The following is a 994-nucleotide window of genomic DNA, read 5'->3' on the forward strand; positions in this document are numbered from 1 at the left end:
ATGCTCGTCCTTGGCATCATCATGGCTGTCTGGAACCTTGTTCCCGGCTTTGGCCCCACTGACAAACCTGCTGGGAACAGCAGCAAGCCTGACCGTGGCACCGGAGCCGTTTTGAAGAGCAAGACCTTCTCAGTGGCCTACGTCTTGGTGGGGGCGGGCGTGCTGCTGCTGCTGCTCTCCATCTGCTTGAATATCAGGGACAAGAAGAGGCAAAGCGAAGATCTTGCTCACATGCAGCACCAACCGTCCCCAGAGCCCTCCCCTCAGGAGGACAGGTGAGCCTTTTGGGGGGGAAAAAGGGAGCGGGGTCAAGCATGAGGATGAAACCAAGGAGGTCAGGAGCAAGGAGAGCAGGGCTGATGGCGTGTGCTACAACAAAGGCAAGCGCGTCCCATGGCTTAGGGTTCAAAAATGCTGCGGACAGGATGACCCCAGCTGTGTTTATGGTGCTGGGAATGCTGTTTATGTGTAGGCTGGGCTCTGGATGGAGCTGTAGCCAAGCCAGCTCCTGGCTTTGTTGGGACACGGGCAGCTGGGCGGGAGTGGTTGGGACCCTGGTTACTGGTTAACGCGGGAGAGCGGGCTCGCTGCCGGACAAGGAGCAGGAGGTGCGAGAGGTGCCAGGCAACACGATCGAGATGGAGTTTAGACATGGGAAAGTCTGCAGGGCGCTCCTGGTTGCTGGGGGAAACTCCCGGCGGGTGGAGCAAAGGCAGGGCGTGGGAGATGTCCCTGGTGCAGGGGTCTTGGGGTGGCAGGAGCGGATGACAGCTCTGCCGGTGGCTGCAGAGAACTGTGTGCAGATCCACCAGGAAAACTGGTTTTCCTTATGAGGTTGAGGAGGTAACTCTGTAATGCAAAAGAAATGCCAAGCATGCGTGCGGCGTCGATGGTAACGTGCTGCAGAGCTGAATCTCTTTGCAGAACAGCTTAAGGAGGATCCCCAACCCAAAAGACATCTGAATGACATTGAGTGCACCCTCAGTAAGTTTGC

The 994-nt window shown here is 57.3% G+C and overlaps 1 protein-coding gene across 1 annotated transcript; it reads left to right on the top strand.

Annotated features, from left to right (window-relative positions):
* On the top strand, positions 1-275 carry LOC104272969 (transmembrane protein 51-like; the record flags this gene model as incomplete). The annotated part of the gene is made up of 1 exon (XM_009868098.1): positions 1-275. A coding segment is annotated over exon 1 (275 nt), but the record flags the coding sequence as incomplete, so codon positions are not given.
* Between the last annotated feature and the right edge of the window lie 719 nt (positions 276-994).

This window comes from Apaloderma vittatum, unplaced genomic scaffold (genome assembly GCF_000703405.1).
Source record: "Apaloderma vittatum isolate BGI_N311 unplaced genomic scaffold, ASM70340v1 scaffold35484, whole genome shotgun sequence".
Classification (NCBI taxonomy): Eukaryota; Metazoa; Chordata; class Aves; order Trogoniformes; family Trogonidae; genus Apaloderma; species Apaloderma vittatum.